At 33.0% G+C, this 22,024-nt stretch overlaps 4 protein-coding genes across 7 annotated transcripts in view; 1 reads left to right on the top strand and 3 right to left on the bottom strand.

Annotated features, from left to right (window-relative positions):
* The window catches only part of LOC110998105 (dual specificity protein phosphatase 22), a 43,723-nt gene extending 32,484 nt beyond the window's left edge, over positions 1–11,239 (bottom strand). For both annotated transcript variants that reach the window (XM_045631575.1, XM_045631576.1), the window contains exons 1-2: positions 10,006–11,239; positions 2,811–2,927 (exon numbers count right to left, since the gene is read on the bottom strand). In XM_045631575.1, coding sequence (XP_045487531.1) covers positions 2,811–2,927; positions 10,006–10,026 — 138 coding nt within the window. In that variant the 5' untranslated portion in view covers positions 10,027–11,239. The remainder of the gene's footprint in view (positions 1–2,810; positions 2,928–10,005) is intronic.
* A 335-nt stretch (positions 11,240–11,574) lies between these two features.
* Positions 11,575–12,739, bottom strand: LOC110998072. The gene is made up of 3 exons (XM_022266511.2): positions 12,564–12,739; positions 12,248–12,397; positions 11,575–11,961 (listed from the first exon to the last, which is right to left on the bottom strand). The coding sequence occupies exons 1-3, from the start codon at positions 12,645–12,647 to the stop codon at positions 11,854–11,856; spliced, it is 342 nt and encodes a 113-aa protein (XP_022122203.2). The 5' UTR covers positions 12,648–12,739; the 3' UTR covers positions 11,575–11,853.
* A 451-nt stretch (positions 12,740–13,190) lies between these two features.
* LOC110998080 (anamorsin homolog) lies at positions 13,191–16,590 on the top strand. The gene is made up of 5 exons (XM_022266523.2): positions 13,191–13,640; positions 13,721–13,947; positions 14,279–14,444; positions 15,654–15,760; positions 16,359–16,590. Exons 1-5 carry the CDS (start codon positions 13,499–13,501, stop codon positions 16,461–16,463), a joined length of 747 nt encoding a protein of 248 aa, XP_022122215.1. The 5' UTR covers positions 13,191–13,498; the 3' UTR covers positions 16,464–16,590.
* A 1,285-nt stretch (positions 16,591–17,875) lies between these two features.
* LOC110998052 (ataxin-1) overlaps positions 17,876–22,024 on the bottom strand; it is a 28,719-nt gene continuing 24,570 nt past the window's right edge. For all 3 annotated transcript variants that reach the window (XM_022266476.2, XM_022266475.2, XM_022266474.2), the window contains exon 4: positions 17,876–21,757. In XM_022266476.2, coding sequence (XP_022122168.1) covers positions 21,467–21,757 — 291 coding nt within the window. In that variant the 3' untranslated portion in view covers positions 17,876–21,466. The remainder of the gene's footprint in view (positions 21,758–22,024) is intronic.

Below are 22,024 nucleotides of genomic sequence, written 5' to 3'. Positions count from 1 at the left end.
GTGTACAAAGAACGGTTAGCGAACCGTTCTTTGTCCGGCTGTTCTTATTCAATTTTATCTTAAAATAATAAGCTCTCAGTCCTCGCCTCGATATAACCCAAAGAAAACACACAATTGTCAGTCATAAGGATAATATTAGTATGGGAACAATGAGTTCAAACACTCACTACAAATAATAAAGGACTTGACTAGTAATTCAACTGGCAAAAATGTTATCAAATTCAAGTAAAACAAAAAAGTTAGTGAATACAATGTAACGATAGACCGAGTTAAAATATCAAGGATCACTGTCATGAAAATTTATATAATAAAAAATATGTATTTCGAACCTGAGAAAAGTTTATCTTTTTATCGAATTAAAAATCTATACATTCGGGTTTTTGAAGTTGGTTAAATGGTTAAATGTTAATTCCACTAAGGGAGTACTTAAAAGTGGACTTCCCAACGATAGCTAAGGAAAAGGTGTTCATATCATGTAGCTTACCTTGTGTCACATATGGCTACCATTTGGGTATGATCTCAGAAACATCGTTTAAAGGTGAGAACTTCCAAAATCATGCCAAAGAGGAATGGAAAGAAGCACGGTGGCAGAAAAGATAAGATTAACGACCAAAGTAGAGGACGAGATAAAAGAGTTCTAAAAGTTTAAGGCAATTGAAATCGCGCTGGACCGGGCATATGACAAAGGCTGGTTTAAATGTACAAAAATTATTACAGAATGGTAACCACGAGATATAAAAAGGAAAACAGGAAGCCAGAGAAAGAGATGGGCAGACGATATGAAGAGACTTGGAGAACAAGATCTAACATTAGAATAAAAAGTGTTTATATAATATACTGATTGTTAGCAATAAAGATTTAATAAGAAAATAAACATTGGATTCAATGTCTATTCTCCATTCACTTTGTTATATTCATAAATATATATATGTTAAGTATAGTATTTTACATAAACGACAGAATAGCAATAAAATTACTTATTTTATTGCTATTAAACTTTAACTGTTACTATTAAATTTAATATTCTTAACTTTCGTAGATAGGGTACCATTAAATAAATAGCATACAAGGTTTCTCAGATGAATATCTCCAAGGACTTCTGCAAGGTTCGTCCTCGAACTATCTATAAATCTTTAAGAGTAATATTTTATTTACGGCTATTTTACAGCTAGATTTCTTCAATATAAAGGAGTAAAATATCAAGAGCCCTAACTCTCTCTCTAACTACAATTTAATGAAGAAGAACATATACTTAAATAAGTTCTTAAACAAATATTAACGCGAATTTATTAAATTTTTTACGTGCCAAGTATCAAACACTTTATGGTTTTACATTTCATATATGGGTTACCTTCCATCTAGTACCGCACACAAAACAATAGTTAAAAATCCCTAGATGCCACATCCTCATTACGGTCTGAGCCTTAGATTTCTGTATTTGTTTTGTCTGTTAAGCAAATTTCGTTACGGACATCACACAAATATTGTACATGAAGTTTCGTCTGTGTTCGATACCGTCGACTTTTCGAGTCTAAGAAATGCCGGTTTCCTCACGATGTCTTCCTTCTCCTCACGATTATTAAATGCGCATTCGTGCACAGCCGTCGTTCGACCGTAGATACGCCTTAAGGATGAGATTCACAGAAACCACTGCCCACTGTTTATGGTTTAGTTTTTTTAATATGGTGTGGAAAGCTGGCACAATAATTGTCTTAGCCGCATCGATGTAAGCCAGATGAATCAGTATCGTTGTATTACTTAAATTTCAACTTTTGGACAAAAATAGCAAACTACTGAGTAATCATTAGGCGGAAATGTGTCTGTTTATCTGTATAGTGGCATTCAGGATGCTAACTAGCTGAAGAATTCCAGCGAAGTATTGTCTGTTATAATTGTCTTAATTATTTAATCAACACTTACAACTTAATTTTAAAAAGATTACGTGAATATGTGTCTAAATAAGTATTGATGGCGCAATTTGCTTAAGAAAGCATTTCGTGTCCTAAAAACTCGATATTGTATTGTTCCAATTATTACCTCAGTCGGCGAGGTCAAAACTCTAATCAAGAGTTCACTGTCTCGAAAACCGCCAGGTCTCGACGCCAACTCGAACAAGGTTCTTCAATGCCTCCCGCCCCACCTGATTGATATGCCTACTATACTATTGGCTATTTTCGAATGTCCTTAACGAAATCTGTACCATCCCGGCATCCCCCAATATGGATTAATCCCTCATGGCAATGAAACCGCTCTCTATACCACCTATACAGGACCAGACCAGGACAGAGGTATTATCGTTGACAGACTACAGACCGCAATCACGCCGTAGGTGGTTTCGGAAATGGTGCTTCCAAATAAATCCCGTGTCTGAATTTTCTTTGCCCTCTTGCTCAATCTCGGAAAAAAACGAAAAAGAAAGTCGATCTCCAGCATGACTTGGAACTCCCTAACATAACCTAATGGATTAAGCCCTTGCCGACAAAAAAGGCCCGTAGGAGGCCCCGACATTTTCTAAGGGGTCCTGACCGTAGCCAATGACAAATTTAAAGCCACAGCGCCGCAAAACAAACTCAAAACCAGATTAGGGTAAAAAAACCGCCTGCACTGGGGAAGGCGTGAACCTTTTACAATCCTTCGGGCGATTATTTGTTTCATCACGGAAATCGCTATTATTCCGAGTACGGGTACAGAACAGCAATCCACGTTTTTAAAAATCAACAAGCGTAATCTCAATGGCTGAATCATAATGGCTCGATAAAATGAGAACTTGGCCAACTAGCTCAAATTAAAGGTCTATAAGATCTACTCACCGAATGTATCCTTCGTGCGGCGTCGTGGATGGAGAGTATGTGCGTTATTTTATATTTATCTAATTGTACGGGATCCTTTGAGTCTCGATAATTACCCACGTAAAGCCCTGGAAGCACCTGTAACAAACATTTGTGTGTGTCAATACAATTTGTCTTAGGTTCACGTGAGTACCTACTAAAAAATTTTTTTTATATTTTATAAATATATGTGTGTAAGTCTAAGGGTCTGATAAAGTACCAAATAGCTATACAACACATAAATTAGTCGATAGATAAAAGTTCCAAATAAGATACTTCGCGTTTCATGACGAGTAGCGCTATCTGACAGTCGTGAAACGCAAAAATACTGTTTATCCTACCAATAAGTAATAAATATCTTATTTGGAACTTATCCGGACATTGTGAAACATACCCTTAATATAAGATGTATGAATCCCGTATGTCATGTATTGAACATTCAAATACAAGACGTCAATAAGTTTATAAACACAAAATTCTCAATAAACGTGTTTTTGCAGAATACAAAAAGAGTTTTATATGTGTCTTATCCTTATCTTGAGTCACTTTGTAATTGAAAGACAATTCAAATGTTTCATAGCTTATGCATTTATGATTATACACGAAAGATGCATCGCTGATCATGAACGACGGGATAAAAATAACTCAATTCGTGGATCAAACTCTACATATACAATTTTATTTATATTTACCTTAGACTAATTGCATACGTATTATAAGTACATCAGTATCAAAATGACGCGTATAATCTACTTAAAGAAGGCGGTATAATAATAGAAAATAAAAATTACTAACTTACTAACTTACTTCATAGATCTCATTCGTATGTATAATTATTTTCCGGTAAAAAACAATCTTATGCACGCAACATAAATAAATAGGGGTTCGAATGTTGAAGTAAATAGTCTTTTGTTTTAATACCGAACTAAAATTTCACATTTTAACCTCACAAACACTTATATTCTGTATCTCTTTCATGTGTGTATAGCTCCGCTGCGAAACAGAAACTTTTGTAATGGGTCCCCGAAGTAACAGGAGTATAAAAGGTTGTTTTGCGTTTGCGAAGTTTGGAGCACGTGAACATGTCGAGCTCAGCCTCAAAATCTTTAAGCTCAGCTTTAATGTACCCAGAGATTTGTTGTAAACATCGTACATTCTAGAAATATCCAAGATGTGTGTCACAGTTGTATCACCAGAACCACTCTCATTAAAGTTTGTAAAAATTGCAATTTTAATAAAGCTTCATTTTAGTAAAAATATTTTTTATTCAACAATAGGAGTTATAAGAGTTCAAACGATTTCATTACAAATGCGGAAATACAAGAATACAAATTCAGAATACAATGCGCTTGAAAGATAAAAGCTGGTTTGCCCGCAAGCTTTCTTCATTGTTTCTCAGTTATTTCTGGCTTATTTTGATGCATTTTTATTAGAGCGATTATCAATTTATTCATTATGATTATTATGATTTTCATAGACCAGGAGGCAAGAGGCTCAACTAATAAGTGATACTGGCCATGTACACTCCCAATGCCTGAGTACGTTGTCGGCCTTTTGAGAATTGGTATGCTCTTTTTGTGAAGGACCCGAAGATGAATTCGTTAGTAGCTGTGGGTTAGGGTTTAACTGTGGTGGTGTGCGGCAGTATTAAATGAGCATTTGTGGGACGGACATCGATTTGATACGGGTAGAATTTCGTATTCTGGTTCTTTGACAAGTGGGCTTTTCGACACACATAATTGGTTTCAGTTGTATGAATATATGACAGATTGTTTCCGATTAACTACATTACAAGAATAACATGTATACATTTTGTGCACAGTCATGTTTGAAGTTTAAGATCTTGACTTTAAGTTTCAAAATCGAGGGCGTAGCGTTAGTATCGCTACTAATTATACGATCTCTAATTATAATGAGGCTTTGGGCCTGTTTCACAATGTAAGTAATAAAGTACCAAATAGCATAGCAAGACATTTATTATTCGAAAGATAAAAAGATTCATGACGAATAGCGCTATCTGACAGTCGTGAAACGCAAAAATACTGTTTATCCTACCAATAAGTAAGAAATAAGCTTATTTGGAACTTATCCGGAGATTGTGAAACGGACCCTTAAGTCTGACATAATTACAAAACTATATCGACCGTTTTTGTCTTGTTTTCAGCTATTTAATATTTTCCGATACTCGTTCTGGGGTTTTTCTTTTTTTTTTCACACACACACAAATATATTTTTAAACAATCTTTCGAAATTTTCGCGAATATAGCAAAGCAAAACGAACTTTGCTTATTTAGAAATTAATACATATATTATACCCAATAGAAGGCTGATCAATTTAAAACAGTTGTATATAAGTGGGACTTACGCCTCATGTTTAAATTATTGTCAAAAACTGATTTTGACAACTATTGTTCAATGTAAAGAAATGCATACATAAATTAACTAATTATAAAATTTCAAGTCACACTAGAATTATACAATACTAAAGAAATATTAAATAAATCTAATTACTAAATTAATGAATTAGAATGAAATACATAAATATATGGTAATACACATTAGAAACTGGATAAAAACGGTTAGCTTGTCCATACATATTTTATTAGTTCGCGTGGAAATGTAAAATGTGTTTTATGAAATACCAGTAAAATAAATTATTCATTCTTTACGTGACCTAACCAATCGCTTATCAATTGTTCGTGCCATAACTGTTTCAAATCTGGTACATTAAATATCAAACCACTTTATTCCACATTGGTATTCAGTTATCGTACATAGATTATATCGTTTAATGTTCCTCTACTCTAACCAATCATACCACAACGAACCACTTTTGCGAATCAAAATAACAATATTTCAACTTAACACAGATGGCAGATGGTGTTGCCAGCCACGGAGAATAATTTAAATTATTTCTCATCTTCCTTCCAATTTCCAAACAGAGCATGAAGCGTGAAATTAAAAAAAATACGTTTATTTTGGAACATTAGATCATCAAGGTATCACTTATTCCACGTCATTAAATTTGCGTAAGCCAGATAAAAAAATATAGCCTTACAAAAATAATTACAATGGTGGTATATTTATGACCATCTTGCAGATGACTCTAAAGATTATGAAACATAATTTACGCCACAGTTGGGACAAAGTCATCTATAGATAACAAACAACATTATAGTCTGTAGAAACATAAAATATATATCAACGACCCCCAATCAACGGCCTACACAGCCTTACATTTCTAAAGTTACAAATTGTATGAAACCACGGTCTACAGGATTGAAGAACGTGAGCTTTTACATTGACCTTTCGTAATCTCGAATGAAGGGCAGTTCAAAGTACTGAAATGTGTAAGAGTACTTTAACATGCTGACAGAGTCAGAGATGAATGATACGACACGTTATAGAATCTGTTTTAATGTTTCGATTAGATATTGTAGATAATTTAAGCTTAATAGTCCTTAAGTATTCGTTTATAATCTTGAAATATTTATAAATCAGACTTTTTAACTTCATAAAAATTGGAATTTTTACATATATATATAGGTTTTAATAATAATATTATATGAATTTCGTTTCATTTTAATTCCTTTTATTAATAGTGCCGGTCCGAAGCCTAGTACAACGCATTCGTTTTATTCGATTGGCGTAACTACTATGAAAGCGCTGTCTGGCATACTCTATGACAGTTTGGGTATATTTGCGATTGAAAGTCTCTAAAAAAATAGTAGGTATTATAAATGAAATGAAGTTGGCAAAAGGGGGCAAACTGGTAGCAGTCTCCTCATGTTAAGTGATGTCCACTTAATACTCCCAGAGGGCTCGCGAGTGCATTGCCAGCCTATTAAGAATTGGTACGCTCTCTTCTAGAAGGTTCTAAAGTAAAGCTATTTAGCCCATAATTCCAACCCCTAGAATACGCGGGAGGCTTGCGTCCACCACCGAATGCTGAATGTTCCGTTGGTGGACGTCCAGAGGGGGATTTTATTTCCACAGCGAAAACTTCACTTATTTACGTGCCAAGAGACACTCTTTTAAGGATAATACAATCGCTAAATGAGGGGTATGACATTTTACGTGGTAAAATTTCAATTAAAAAAATTTATCGGCGCTACCACAATTCTTTATATGCAAATATGATCAGCATTCTCTAAGTTTCTCTCAAAAGTCTAATATTGGTTTTTTCACGATATATTCTTTATACTTACAGATTGTTTGATGATTTGCTTTTTTAAAAGAGTACCGAGAGCTTTTTACGTCAGCTTTTTTCTCTCGTTCTTTGCCGACGAGTAGGGATGCCTACAGGTTCAAATTTAATGGCGTATAGTGATACTTGTCTATGTTATATTCCATAATAAACGTATTTTATTTTTTTACTTAATTGTAAGGAATCCCTTTGTAAACAGCCAGGCCAATACGCAAGGCTGTATTTAATAAGAAAGATTTGCTAACAATAACAGAAGCGAAGCTCCATTTGCTAAATGACATTTACCCAAGCGCAGATTATCACTTTAATAAACAACAAACGGCCCGTTGGGCCGCATTTTTGCCCAGTCTTTACGAACTATTCGCAATTCCTTTTTACGGGAAATCGTTATTCTATTGGGGACAATTTGGGCCAAATTCCGTGAATGCAGAAGGCTTTGTTGTGTTTATTAGGTAGTTATTTAGTTAACTTCAGGTATTTCGATTTAAATTGTTTTCTTAATATTAGTTTACAGAATCGAATATTGTAGACGAAAATATACCGAGTATACCAAAACCAAAAACTTTTTGTTTTTGACTTACAAGCAAATTCTAAACGCCATGGCTGTCAACTATTTAATCACCTTCCTAGAAACTATAGTTCTTTTGTTTTTCTTTACAGGACAAAGAGCAAACGGGCAGCAAGCTCACGAGATGTTAAGTTATACCACCGCCCATGGACATTCACTCCTGTTAATACTTTCAAGGGAAATGCAAAGTTTTGGAGTCCTTAAGTTTTGACACTAATTATAATTTAACTGTGTGTAGTAAACTTAACTATTATGACATCATGATAATTAATGTGACATATGGATGCCAATTTGACATTTTATGATAAAATTATTATCGAATTATATGTAGACATACTATTTATTACTAACAAAATACACACAAAATTACAATAATGAAAGGAAATAAAAGAAAAAAGAATGAGAGATAATTTTTTTTTTAAAGAATAAGGTATGTTTTGAGTATCCAATGCGTGTGTGCTGTGCTTGTAATTGGCTCTAGCTAAGCATTATGCTGAGGAGCAGAGTGTTCCACAGCGCTGGACATTCTGCCAGAGACCACAGCAGCTAGTCAAATTAAGTACACAAATTTTCATCAAAACAGATTTAAATATGAAGTTTTGGAAATAGTAAATGGGTTTCTATAACATATATTGCTCTTTTCGCGACAATCTTGAGGGTAAGGGAAGCTTAAATTATGTAAAAATATTTTCCTGAACGCGAACAAACGGTTTCAAACAAACATTTTTTCAAGAAGTTACACAATTATGACAAGGTGTTGCTGCTCTTTCTCCGACCTAAAGGGAGGATCGACCTTTGACTGACAAGCCCGAAGGTCTTAAGCCAAGAACGTGAACATAACCTCAGCTGTCGGAATTTCTCTTCTTAGTACCACTCAGGGTCTGATTGTAGCGACGGATTGTCATCTGGAAATGACATACTCTCAGTGGTCTTCAATTATTTTAAGTTTAAGTATTCGGTTCTCACGTATATTTATTGCCAAACGCAAAGCTAGTAACTGTATACGCAAGGAGGCACTTAGTATCGGGTGAACTGCCACGCTAAGTTTACGCCGAGACATAACTAACGACGTTTTCTTGGATTATAAAAATAATATTAGAAGTTCGAAAGGGCGAAAAAGGAATTACAAACCGACTTTATTGTGACTTTAAGAATTCTCGATGTTTTGCTTGATGAAAATGCAAAAAATTATATAAACAATAAAAAAATATCCAAATCTACGCGTCCTCGAATTATCTAAAGGGAATTATAAAATTGTGTCCAATTATCTTTCTTGCAGTATTGAAAAATAAAATAAATCAAGCTTTTAATTAATATTATATATTTTTAATCAATATTATATAAAACAGTCCCGATATTTTGCACACTAGTATCGTCACTTAATCGTGTAAAACACGAAAAATATGATAATTTATAATGTACTAAACATACATTTTTACTTTACTACATTTATGACATGCGTGACCAAAATAATTACTCAGACATTATTATAATTACGGCTAGGTAGGGCAATGTCCTAATCAGTGCGTGTTTAGCAAAAAAGGTACCTGACCCGAGTTTAGTTAGGACGCGATTTTTTATTAGTTATTTAAGATAAACTTAATATTTACTGGATCCCAAAGCACTGTTTGTATGGGCTTCATCTTTTCACATTGTCATGTCCAAAAAGTAAGCATTTTTCAGTAAATGTTAAAAAAATAGTGCTCACAAAATTAAGGGGATTATGCATGCAAATGTGTTGTTTTATTTGTCGGTCTAAATCTGTTTAAGGATTGAAATTGTATCATTTTTATGAACAGTCTATACATATAAATATAAAGCTGCGTGCGGAATTAATCATAACGTAACAAACAAACAAAGTTATAACCTAATGGGACACATTTGTGATCTTATCTTCTGTCTTATTGATATTATTTCTAATAAAGAAAATCTATTTTTTTATTTATGGAAACCTTTGTATGACTGGAGTTAATTGTGAATTGTGTTATTTATATATTAAGTCTCACAATACTCAACGAACATTCAAATAATATATAAAGGTATTACTAATTATTGTTTGCGTATGAAATAAAATCAATTTTACAAACGAAAACTATAACAATGTTTTTTTATAGTTTTTAAAATGCAACATAGGCCGTTTTCTTATTTATTACATTTTTATCATTTATTTTCTCGAAGTATTATAGTTTAAATTTACAAACAGCACCGTGGCGATAAACTTATTTCGGCAAGAATGTTGTTTTATTTCTCTAAAAACTTCTCTTTTTACATATTAGTTATAAAAGTGGCCGTAGAAGTATCCTGCAACGGAGAGGTCTACAAAAACGTGCGACAATTCGTAGGAAAGCTACGTTATCGTTACGTAATAATAGTCCATTCCGCAAAATAACGTTTGAACTTACCTTATTCATTCCATTTCCCATTTTTGATTTTTCTTAACCAACCATATAAATTAAACTTATTGTCGGCAATATATCCTAGTCCTACAGTTAAAACATGAAAAAATATTACATATTTATATTTCAAATTGTCAACTAGTCAACATTTATATCTATCACTATGGCTACATTGTTGACACCGGTGGTGTGATTATATTGACGGATTGATTGATTTCTATATTTAAGCTACCACGAGTAAATATATTGATTTAAGAACAGATTTGTTTTCACTGAATGTTTATTGATCGTATTTTTCGTTTCGTTGTAATTAAAGTCACGTTATGTTAGGAAAGTAAAATACATGCAATCATGTTTGCGGGCGGCGCGCCACTGACTAGCGCCGGGCTTCGAGCGTCACTGCGTCTAATAACTATAGCACAGAGTACCTATACTGTAGGGTTGTGCTCGTTCGATATAATAGTGACAATTATTTTTATAAATTTTATTTCATATAATATTGTGACCATGTCTTGTGTGGTAAACGACTTAAGCTTGGGAAGCCGGTGAAAATTGTCAGGGTGATGGACACAATGGACTGATATTTTTAAGCAGGTCCATACAGTAGTAACATAGCCCATAATATGTATATGGAATTATAATAGATTACGCAGAAACATACCTGTAATTTAAATGTGTATTGACAAAATTGTTTCAAATGCCTACATATTTCTTTATTCGAGTTTATATTAATATCGACATTATTCTTTCATATCACTATGGTTTAGCATAAAAAGGAATGACAGTCCATTTTCATTATCAACAGAAAACACCTTTGCCGTAATAGTACCATTTGCTTTAGACCCACGGAATATATAACGTTGAAGTTCTTTAGGTCAAAGTCAAACTTTACCTTTTGATTACCTTACCTATACGCTACCTATTTACTTAGTAATAATATTGATTTTGTCTTAATATAGCGCTGCAAATATTTAATTTATATACTTCATTAACACATACAGGGTAATTAAAAGATTTTTCGTTCCTCCGCACGACTAATTACTGATACCTGATACCGAACTTTGTTGTTATGTTTAAAAATACCGTGTGTCTGTTAGAACACGCTGTGACTAATCTTTATATGTATAGCAATTTCACGAAATCTGAAATAATGCATTGCAAACCAAAACATTTCCCACAATTTAATTCTTCTTTTTACTGTAATTTTATTATCTTTTAGATTATTAAGAAACTATCGTTGGCGTAATTAATAAGACATTTTAATCCGTTGTTTTATGTTTATGTTTACTATAAATTTTAATTGTATTTTTTTTAATTCATTTATTACATTAAAAAAAAGTTATATGATCCATCACCAGTGACCATGCCGTAACTCATCGTAGTACTTGCAATGCGGACGACTATCCTTGACTGCCGAGTGCCGCGATTTGAAAATCGATTGGCTCGCTCAGGTTCGGCCTTATCTTATGCAAGTGACAGCAAAAGATTTTTAATCAATGACATTTTGAAAAATATAAATAAACATCTCTTTTTATAGATAACATTCATAAGAACATTAACAAAATATAACTTTATATATTTGTGCTATGTAAAATATTCCTTAGCGCAAAGTAATAAGGGTGTCTCTAAAACATTTTACATATTCTTATCAAATATGTCAGTTAATATAGGTTTACTATATAGTTAGGGACTTTTTTTTATTATATACAAAAAGACTTGCTGATTGGAATAAAAGCCTAGTCTTTAGTTAAATTATTTCATAAAAGATAAATAAATTATTTTATATAAATATATACCTTAGTCTATCATCACAGAATTCTTATCATTAGGACTAATAAACTTATGGTATACAACTTATTTTCTAGGATAAGTTATCAAAACAAGTCCAATAATAATGAGTATTGCACCGATCCACCATTTTAGTGAAGTTGCTTCATTAAACAGAAATATACCAATCAAGCCCTGAAACAATAGTTTATTATAGACTTACAAATTGTACTGTAGACTTGTATTAAGAAGTATAAAAAAGGGGGTGGATTTTAAGACAGATTTTATTTCTTAATTGGAGTGTAGAAATAGCTTCATAGGAGTTAGTGTTAAACCAGTATTTTTGAATTTAACATTTAAAATGTCTTCATAAAACCAGTAGGTTTTTTTTATCAATAACCAAAATAATAATTGATGATGTATTAGTAAATTACACCCAAGTGTGGTTTCAGCTATGTGAGCATTCACATTTAAAACTTACTGATAAAACATAACTAGAGGCAGAGGATATAACTGTAGGTACAACAGTGGTTAAAGCTGCATCAAGAGACCTCATGTAATGTCTAAGGCTCCATGTGTTAACCATCACCATTGTAAGTAGTATTGTAGCCCATAGGACATAGCTGTCACCCTACAAAAGAAATATTATATATAATATGTAGATATTTTAATTCAACTAAAATAATGACTATAGAGATCGGTCATAAGACTATAGAACAAGTATATTTTGTATAACTTATTATATTATTGAGAATTTGTTAATAAATCTAATTTCATGGAGTAAAGCAATAACTAACCACAACCGAATGTGTTCCGGCTAATTTTCCTAACGCGTTGCCCGCTGAGGACCAAATTCCCGAAAGGAATGCTTCATTCAACATAGTAGTTAAAAGTTTAAAATTTAATATAAGTAAGTAATTGTTTATATTATTTAGATAACATTTTGAATCCCAGTGTCATTGCTATCTGACAGTGACTGATTAATCTGTCCTACTCTGTGGTCAGAATAAATCCACTTGCTAGATCAATGTCTGGGTGGAAATAAAACCGGACGTTTCAGACACCAGGCCAGTCATTTGAAAAAACTTTTCATTTAATTCTTTCATATTAAATATCAAGAGAATAATTCCTGTCGAACTATAATGACGTAATTGTCAACATAACAGAAATGGTAATATAGCATTGATGCGACCTCCAATCCCAACACGGTTCTCTTTCTATGACTTGGAAAAGATTACTAAGTAGTAAGTGTTATATTTATTAAATAAATGGATTTGCCATGGTTGGTGACTTTTATGCGCGTAGGCTTAAAGTCGAAAGCACTTTTTGTAAAGCACTTTAGTGAACTTTATAGATTTAGGTCATAGTCTGTGTCGATTGATGAAATCAGTGTAATCTGTGGAAACTTAAATAGAAATATCAAATAATCGATTGTAATTTTTTCATGAAAAATTGTTTTTCCATAGTATTTTATTACTACACAGTACTGAGTACTGGTCACTGGTTAACTGATAACTTCATTATCATTCAATATAGTGATCGAGAATTTAATCATACTTACTCGAAGAATTAATACACTATTTAATACTTGAATCTTATAATAATAGACTTCCAAATTTTATCCTCTTATTCGTACCTAGTGGTTAATAAATTAGTATTTTAATTTTTATGTGAAGGATTTTCAGCCTGCGAGCTAAGTTTGTATTTGCTTTTGTTTCTTATAACCTTAAAAATGGAAAATATTAAAGCTGGTGATAGAGTTTTATTACTGTGGAATAACTCTGGAGAAAACGAAATTAATGATATTGTCAATGAAATCCTAAATATAACAAACATCCCACCAATACTGGAGAACTCTGCTATGATAACAGAAGGTGAGTGTTCAATGGGTGATTTTATAATGTTATACTTACATGAATATTTAATATTTTATGTATGTATTTTTTTATTTTAGGATCAAGACCACAGTCTTCATTCAATGTGATTTTATCAAACTGGTTACCACCACATTCCATAGAACATAAGGATGATTTGTTCGCAATATTGATTAAACTCTTAAAGCCCAGTGGAAAATTAATCTTGAAAGAGAATAATGATATAAGCTCAGCATTGAAATTAAATGGCTTTGTTAACGTTTCCAATATAGACAATATTGTTGTTGCTGAAAAACCCAACTTTGAGGTATGAAATAAAGTATAAATCTGCATTGTAATGGAATTATTAAATAAATGATATTTATATATCAAGGAGCTAATTTCTTATCTGTTATTGCAGATACTTTTAAAAATTTATTTTTTAATTCCCTTTTTTGTTTATTTTTTTAAATTGGGTGTGGTATCTGAAAAACAATATAAAATTTCTGTAAAGTTCAATGGAAATAAATGAGAAACCGTTTAATAGTCAAAATCAGCACTCACTAAGGAGGGACTGTTTGGTACCTTTATGAGTTTAATAGTTTGATAGTTAACATATCATAGTTGTACAAAACCGGCATCTGTGGCACCCTTTTTAGGTTGGCTCAAAAGCTTCACTAAAGTTAAATAGTAAACCAATGGTGTGGAAATTAGACGACACTGTTGAAGATGCATGGTCTAAAGACAATGATGATGAAACAATTGATGCTGAGAACTTATTGGATGAAGATGATCTGAAACGGCCTGATCGGGCATCTTTGGCAGGTAATTTTTATTTTAACAGTTTGTTGTAAATAATTTAAAAATTATATTCATAATGCCAAAACTATTTAACTAAATTTATCTATCTAAATAACATATATCTTAACTTTTTTTCTTTAAAATTGCTGCTTTATTTTACGTTGTATCTACGACGAATACAATATTAAATCGACATGGTTGAGGTTTTGTGTTCCGACCGCTGCGAGGTTACGTGTTCCGAGACGATAGACTTCATTATTTTGTCAATGACTGCGTGTCGGAGGTTTTGTGTTCCAATGTTATTCATTTTACCTTGTTGTTGGTATTATGAGTTTTATTTTAAATTAATGGCTCGGAATAAATTTCTGTAATCATTGATGACAATGAGTTTCTGTGATGATTGTGTTTCTAATTGGAACTGATATGCTATAATTCTATGAAATTATATATTGTACGTGATAAATAAAAAATATATCGTCAGTCCGAAATTATTATTTTTACATCAGAAATCAAGTCTAGGACCTCCATGTGATTGACCACTACACCACAACTTGAAAACAAGCGAATAAAAAAAAATAGTGCAATTTTACCGTACATAAGGGCTTGCGCAAATAGAATCTACATATGCCATATATCTCATACTCCTAAGGGAACAATATGCGAAACAATGGTTGTATCCAGTGTTTACTAACCAGACTGGTACTTTGTTATTTAAATAAAAATATATTATTATTATTAACGTGAGAGGCATGGAAATTTAAAAGAATTTTTTTAAACACCTACATTCGGTAGTCTAGACTACTATCGCGAAGTTACTCCCGTATATCAAAATTCTATACGTCTTTGTTAGCTATTAACAGTATTGGGGTAACTCTGGCATCATTTTTTTGTTTATTTTTTGTTGATTTCGTCTTCGATGATTTCCTTTACCATTTGCGCAAATAGTAATTGAGCTCATAGATAAAATGTAGGTTGGCCATGCCATGTTAAAAACACTTGGTTTTTCTCTTATTTGTCCCAGATTTCTTGTGTTCGTGGTTATTACATAAAATAGGTCAGTCTTTAGTGACTGACATACGCCGAAGACTGACGTCAAAGTCCGAACCACTTCCGGATGAGGCTCACAAGATTGCTATTTTTATTCGGTCCCACCGTAATTAACATGAGATAATTCCTATCTTTCATAGATTTTAGCTATCAGTCAAGAGTAATAAATAATAATTATGATTACAGTGTGTGCCACCACGGGAAAGCGTAAGGCCTGCGCAGATTGTTCTTGCGGCCTTGCTGAAGAGTTGAAGGGCGAGGTGAAGGATACACCCAAGTCGTCGTGTGGGAGCGTAAGTTTCAAGAATATCCAAAATATAATGGAAAAGTTCAACTGTAAACCTACCCACGTGTTTGCGTTTCACTATAGTGAGATTAAAATGGAACTCTTTTTTCAAAAAGTTGTACTTTTTTTTTAAATACAAAGGCAACAACTTTTCTTTTTAATACGCCGAAAAAGGCCAGATATCGTAGCCCATAGACAACAATTTTTAGTGGGTGCGTTGCGTTGCCTTTGAGGAAGGAGTACATTCGAATTTTGAATAGTTGAAGGTCGTATTTCTTAAGGAAGAACCCCAGTGGGCGTTGAGGCCACAGATCGCTAGTTCGCAAAAGAAAATTTCATGTCTGTTGATGATGCTACACGTTAGTGTTATTATTATGATAGTAAAATAACCTAAATTGCTTTCCTTATTAGGATTACATTCAGCTTATATTATTATTGAATTTAATATTACTACTCGACCTCCAAAGAGACCTACACTTCCAAATTCTTCCATTTGCTTTAATTTTTGCCATTTTTCCAATATTTCTCCTCTGTCTCCTTTATTTAAGCTTCCAGCACCTAATATATTAGTGTAGATTATTCGATCACATGAAAATTTATTTCAGTGTTACCTCGGCGACGCTTTCCGATGTGCAACATGTCCGTACTTGGGCATGCCAGCATTCAAACCCGGAGAGAAAGTTAAACTCGACTTGAAAGCCGATATATGAATTACGCTGAATTTAATTATAAATAAAGGAATTAATGGCTAATGGCTAATTATCCAGTAGGATTTTATTATTCAAGTGACATCAAATGTGCTTATGTAGCTTCCAATTAAAGAGAATTTTAAGTTAACTCCTTGCATTTTTATTTAAGACAGTTACCCAACTATGACTCACGACTATCAAAATTTTTTGGATTGGTCATACTTTAGTGTTGTGTCGATTCTGAATCTAAAGGTACATCTTTAGATCATCTTTTTTTGCAGTTGCAGTTGGTAAACATAGATGGCGCTATTCGCAAATATAGAAAAAACTTATCGACACGCCAATGAGGAAAATATTGGTATGAATATTATTTCATGCCAATTATACTACATTTGCTATTATTACGGCCTTGAAGATTTTTCAAGCGTTTTATCTAATTCAACATATTTTACAGTATCGCAACTGCTGCAATGCGTATAAGGATTTATGAGTTATTTTTTGTGATATCAATTTAGCTTTGTTCGCTCGTCCCGCTAGTTTATGCATTTATCTTAATAGGGTTCTATCCATTTTAAATTAATAAAGACAAATACGTTTAATTCAATAAAGCAAATTAGTATAATTAATTAAGAATACAAGATATGTGTGTCAGGGTAAAAACAGGACTGAATGCTTTTAAGACAAAAGCTTGTAGCGACTAGCGACATCTTCATTTTGTGACTGTCATAATGTCATTCTTCGCGATATACAATTGTTTTCAAGTGCAAGTACATCGATCACTGTTAACAGTGGTCCAGGATCCTCTTTTAAGGTTGGAGGAAAATTCCACCTTCCTTTTTCTAAAACACTAAAATTTACTAGCATACGCATGGCTTCGATATTGTAAATACTGAATGGCGAATCAATAAGTATGTATCAAGATAACACTATTTTTAGTTTGATATGCAGGGATTATCTGTTTATACGATAAAGATTATTTTGACACTCGAATATATTTATCTTTTAATTATTATTAATCTTCTTTAAATCATGATATGCCTGATGAGAACGCTTATAAGGGCCATTGCACTCATCCTTCCTTTGATTATCTACCGAGTTTTTAAGTTTTTCGTCTGTGCAATTAAGTGATAAACTTTACACAATACATATTTTACTCACTGGTTTGTGTTACTAACTGTTTATGTGATAGGTGCTTCTATTTCATACGAATTAAGCATATTCTACAGATACAGTTAATTTTTGCAAAGATTTCCAACTGGTTGGGCCTTAAATATGGAAATGTTTACTGACGAATTAAGTAGTTTTGCCTGTACAAACAAAACTAACTAGCCACGCAAACGAGTGATAAAAATTATTTCTGCCGACTTAGCGGCTTTAGCTGAATTTTCATTGTTATAAGGGCAAACTAAATAAAACAAAGTGATAGCAAATATTCAATTATACATAATATTTCTCCTTTTTACAAACAGTTAACTTATTTAACATAATATCTCGGTCTATAACACTTCAATTTACATTAATCTGAAATATTAATTATTACAATAAAATATACATATATTTGTCATATATAACAATTTATAATCTATTAAAATGACACATTCCATTCGCAATTGGTTATATTGGAAACGTGATTTCGTAAATGAGACGAAATGTCAATATAAAAATTGGGCGTTCAACACCTACAATGTTTCGACTGATTTACGACATTACGTTTATAATCTGTTATAATTACAATATTATAATCTATTTTATATCGAATTAAAGGGATTTTCCCCATTGGTCATTTGTTTACCGAGATGAGGATGGCACAATAATTTGTGTCAAAATATCCTTGTTTGGCTATTGTTTACTAAAGCCCCGATTATATTCATAACACCAGCTGTATCCTACTAACTGTATGTTATAGGCAGCGTTTCACTGCCTTTGTTTTCAATAGGAAAATGTACGAAGCGTAGTAATTACGTATGGCATTTTAAATATAAAACTTGGGCATAAAACCATTACTGGCCATACTTAACATTGGCAACATTATACCAGAATATTTAAAAATCAATCAAATTCTTAATTCAAATATATCTCTGTGTTATAAACAGAGCCAGTACGAAGCTTTTTGATTGATCTTTCAATATTTGGCCACTTATATTTAATGCATACTATTGTTACATCTATAACATTTATGGGTCGGTCATTCTTCATTCATTCGAGCTAATAATTACAAATTTAGAATATTAATTTCATAAGTTTTGACAACTCGACTGAGAAGAGACGTAGACATGAGAGAAAAACTAAAGTGGTTTATAATTAGGTTACCAATAAATGAATATAGGTAAAATGATTGCTAGAAACAAATGGGAATGGAGTAGTAACGTCAAATATTAGCAAATATACGTAGAAAATACCCTAAGGGTTGCGGAAGAACATCGATTGTGCCAATAACTATATACAACCAACCTAAATGAGCTTAACTTATGACTCTTTGAGTCGAAACCGTTCATGATTGTGCTAGAACTTGCACTTAGCACCGTAATGTAATTTCAAGAGATGAATCCATCGATTTTTATAAGAAACTGGGTTCATAAAGCATTTAAGCATTAGCATAGACAATGTGCATGCAGAATGACGTACAGATAATGTCATCTTCGTACAATCTTGTACCTCAAACAACAAAGAAGTCGGCTTAGATTCAAACACAAGTCAAAACTCATCAACTGACAATTGGTCATTTTTGACATATGGGAAAGTTGATAGTAATTGTCTTTGAATATTATTAGCCTCAACCTTTTGCATGAGGCAACAAATCGGTGAAGTCATATCTTAATTAATACTTTTGAATTTGGATCGTGAAAAAAAAATAATACTTTTTGTAACAAATTTTGTACTAAACGATTGTCCATCCCGTGAAAAACGGAATCCCTTCAAATAAATGCTCCTATCTCATAATTTAAGTAATATCTTCGAAGAAACTACTATCCCACAACATTCAGTAAAGCGTCCCAGTCTTTTTAAATGTTTATTTTCATCAAATTGAGATCTTGCTTAGACTTGAATACGACTGGCTCGGGCGGAGACGCGGCGAGGCACTAGTCAAGTTTGTGAGGTAGGCTTAGTCATGATAATGAAAGCGCCTTGTTAGAAAATACCGATTAATTAAATGAGATCTTTCATTACAAATAAGACGATAAAACTAGAATTACATACATTATACAACAAATTATTAACTTTAACACCCTTGTTATGATGTCTTGCTATAACTTTTATAATAGATACGATAACAAGCAAACGGCGTGCGGTACAATGAAACACTTCTAATTTTACCATTCGTTTCCTTGGGAATCGGGTTTTGCATCAAAATGTTATTATATCTTCAATATTGTATTAACAGAACAAAAGACAGTGTTGCAATATACGAACTGTAATTGCCAATCAACGATAAACGTTTCGCGTTTCATATTATCTTCCGAAAATTCGTCATAGTCGTCAGATGTTTGTCAGAATTGTGTATTGCGAATGAGGTCAAAATTTCAACTACCTAATATGGCCGCGGTAGATAAGCGTGAATAATTTTGAATCGATAAAGTGAATACCAGAGGAAAATTTACAAATTTATTTCAAATAAATTTTCATAAACTTAGTTTATAGTCATGGAATAGCTTTTTAAGTATTGTGCTATCATTGGAATCGCGACAACAAAAACCAAATTTTAAGTGCTATACGTATAACTGTTAATGTAGATGAAATTATGCAAATAAATTTTGAATCGTCTTATGTTATCTTAGTAAATACATTGTTTTGATATGGCCATGCGTTATACGATATAACGATATATGTGTTGAATCACAGACACAAATTTGTTAAACGCTCTATTGCCGAGACTAACTATACATTTACTTACCAATAACGAGCTTAATATTCTAAAACATATATTTTGTTTATTCAAGCAATACTTCATACCTACTCACCAATAACTACAAAATATCACAGACTGTGTGTTTATTATGTATACATCTTCTCATAGAAAAGTTTTGTGTATCACACATGGACGAAAAACCAATAGAGATGGCATCTAATAACCATGACCATTAGATATATATCTCTATACAATATATAGATTTAACAACATTTACTTAAAGTGAAATCGAATTATTTCTCAGAAGTGTTCAGTTCAGAAGTTATATTAAAATCTAACTACGTGAAAATATCAAAATGCCCAGAACTATGAAAAAATCCACTAGGGATTGTGCAGTCACAACCATCAAGGAAGTAGAGACGACTGCGGGAAGCAAAGTGATCACATCGATGGAAACCCACGAACTTATCAGTCAACATTTAACACACATAATTCATGTGTATGTAACGCCTAACATCCATTGTACCTTTAACATGGAGAGAAACTACCGAAAGCGCAATTGTCAGCAGAATGGCGACGAATCTCATTAATTATCACAATATCTACCATTTTCATTATTTACATTAAGATCTGGTATTTTACGATTTGTGCTTAGCAAAATTACCGCTAATTAAAGCGTACATCGTATTAGACCACTTATATTTAGGAAACGGTTAAAAAAGTGCACCCAAAACAAACGTAATATGAACTTTGGCTTTATCCTCGAAACTTTCAAAAAGACTACAGTTTTCAAAACGTTCATAAATTCAATGTTATAACGGAAGTAATCGCGCTGATATGTTTCATTCCACTAATGAGTGTGAAAATTCCGTGATACATAGCAACAAAACATGTCTAAGTATTTACAATATAGTACAGACGCATAAAGAAGCACCCGACTGTATAAGCACCTAGTTCTCGAATAGAATAAGCGTACGATTGTTGATTGCCGATCGCAGTACAACTGCGCACATTGGCGCATTTAAATCACTGGGCGATCTATCTCACGTCAGTTACGTAGCGATAGTATCTGTCACAAATGTATCGAAACTCGATTAACATTTAGAACACGTGTGTGTATACTAAACGAATCGGTTAGCTCGAAGGTGTCTAAAGATCTCTTTACTGCACGGCTTGTTCAACGTTTCTTCATGGGTGGCCCGTCATCGACGACATCTGACGCTGACCACCGTCTTTTGCGAGCGTCTTCTTTAACGCTCAGGTTTTCCGGGTACGTTTGGGGCGGAGCGGGCGGTATGCTGCTGACTGTTGGTGTTGGCTTGCGGGCCACGAGGGAAACACACACATCTCCGACTTGCAGCCTCTGAACTCGAAGCCCATATCGTAACAGTGTACGCTCTGGCTTGCAGGACGCCCAACCGCGCCCGTACACAAAGAATGGATGTTCCACCGTTGATTCTAACTCCACCTGTAAATCAAAATACTATATTAAATGACTAGAATATAATACTATGTATAATCTTTATATAGTGTTTAATTAACTCCCGACTAGACGTAGTAGTTTTCGCATTATGAGTTAAGTATCATTGGTGGCGAAGGCCATCTATTTTAAGCCCCCAAAGGTTGAGCTCTAACATTAAATCGTTATGATTTCACTCTTTAGCTTTTTGAATGTAAAATATTATTTGAACTAAGCATCGATTCCAATATTACAATTTCTGTATCCATAAAAGGT

Source organism: Pieris rapae, chromosome 16 (genome assembly GCF_905147795.1).
Source record: "Pieris rapae chromosome 16, ilPieRapa1.1, whole genome shotgun sequence".
In the NCBI taxonomy this organism is placed as follows: Eukaryota; Metazoa; Arthropoda; class Insecta; order Lepidoptera; family Pieridae; genus Pieris; species Pieris rapae.
Note: the sequence above shows the minus strand (reverse complement) of the source record. Positions and strands in the feature narration are given on the sequence as shown.